This window comes from Arachis ipaensis, chromosome B08 (genome assembly GCF_000816755.2).
Source record: "Arachis ipaensis cultivar K30076 chromosome B08, Araip1.1, whole genome shotgun sequence".
Taxonomy (NCBI): Eukaryota; Viridiplantae; Streptophyta; class Magnoliopsida; order Fabales; family Fabaceae; genus Arachis; species Arachis ipaensis.
In genome coordinates, this window is record NC_029792.2 from 106,796,518 (window position 1) to 106,797,587 (window position 1,070).

The window sequence follows — 1,070 nt, forward strand, 5'->3', positions numbered from 1 at the left end:
AAAAATTATTTATACAAACAGAAAATTAATTAATCTAATTTTTTATTAGATACAATCTATTAGCATACAAATTATGTCTTTAATTGTGATTTATAAAGATTACCGTTATTAATGAAGATTACCATAATTTATAAAGATTACAAATTTACGTGTACAATAATATTAATAATAAAGAATAAAAAATATCATTTAATGATGGATATGACTACCAACTAATTGCCATGAAATGATTTTTTAAAATTGAAAGCCTCTAAGCGCGAGGCCCATCATCCAACATATATTGCTCATTCCTCTGTTAATTTCTTTTGTAAGATATTATAGTTTATAGTTTATACTCTATAAGGAGAGTAAGGAAACACTAATAAGAGTATCTATGGAGGTTTCTTGCACTGATCAAGAAGTTGCAGTAGAAACAGTGAAGGTCAGTTCTAACAGACTCAACGACCTCAAAGCATTCGATGAAACAAAAACCGGCGTCAAGGGTCTTGTTGACAAAGGCCTTACAAAGATTCCATTGCTGTTCCATCACCAACCTGATAATAATAAGAAATCTCACTCAGAACACACAATTCCAGTTATAGATCTTGAAGATGTTGTTAGCAAGGATCCAATCAAACGACAAGGAGTTGTTTCAAGAATAAGGGAAGCATGTGAGACATGGGGTTTCTTCCAAGTGGTGAATCATGGGATCCATGAGTGTGTTCTTGAGGAGATGAAAGATGGAGTAAGAAGGTTCTTCGAGCAAGATGATGAGGTGAAGAAAGAGTTTTATACATGTGACCAAAATAGGACGTTCATTTATAACAGTAATTTTGATATGTATAGTTCACCAGCACTTAATTGGAGAGATACATTTGTGTGCTATCTTGCTCCTAATCCTCCTAAGCCAGAAGAATTACCAGTCGTATGCAGGTATCTTCTTATTACACTAACTTTCAATTAAATTATTAAATTAATCACGACTTCCTTAATTTGTTCTGTTTGGCTTAGTTTCAAGAAGTATGTTCTAATTACACTAACTCTGTCTTACATCATATCTTCTTTTTTTTTTTTTCCCTTTATCTTTTTTT

General features: G+C 31.9%; 1 protein-coding gene across 1 annotated transcript in view; it reads left to right on the forward strand.

Moving 5' to 3' along the window:
* The window catches only part of LOC107612289 (1-aminocyclopropane-1-carboxylate oxidase homolog 12-like), a 7,055-nt gene continuing 6,247 nt past the window's right edge, over positions 263–1,070 (forward strand). The window contains exon 1 of the mRNA XM_016314071.2: positions 263–912. Coding sequence (XP_016169557.1) covers positions 374–912 — 539 coding nt within the window. The 5' untranslated portion in view covers positions 263–373. The remainder of the gene's footprint in view (positions 913–1,070) is intronic.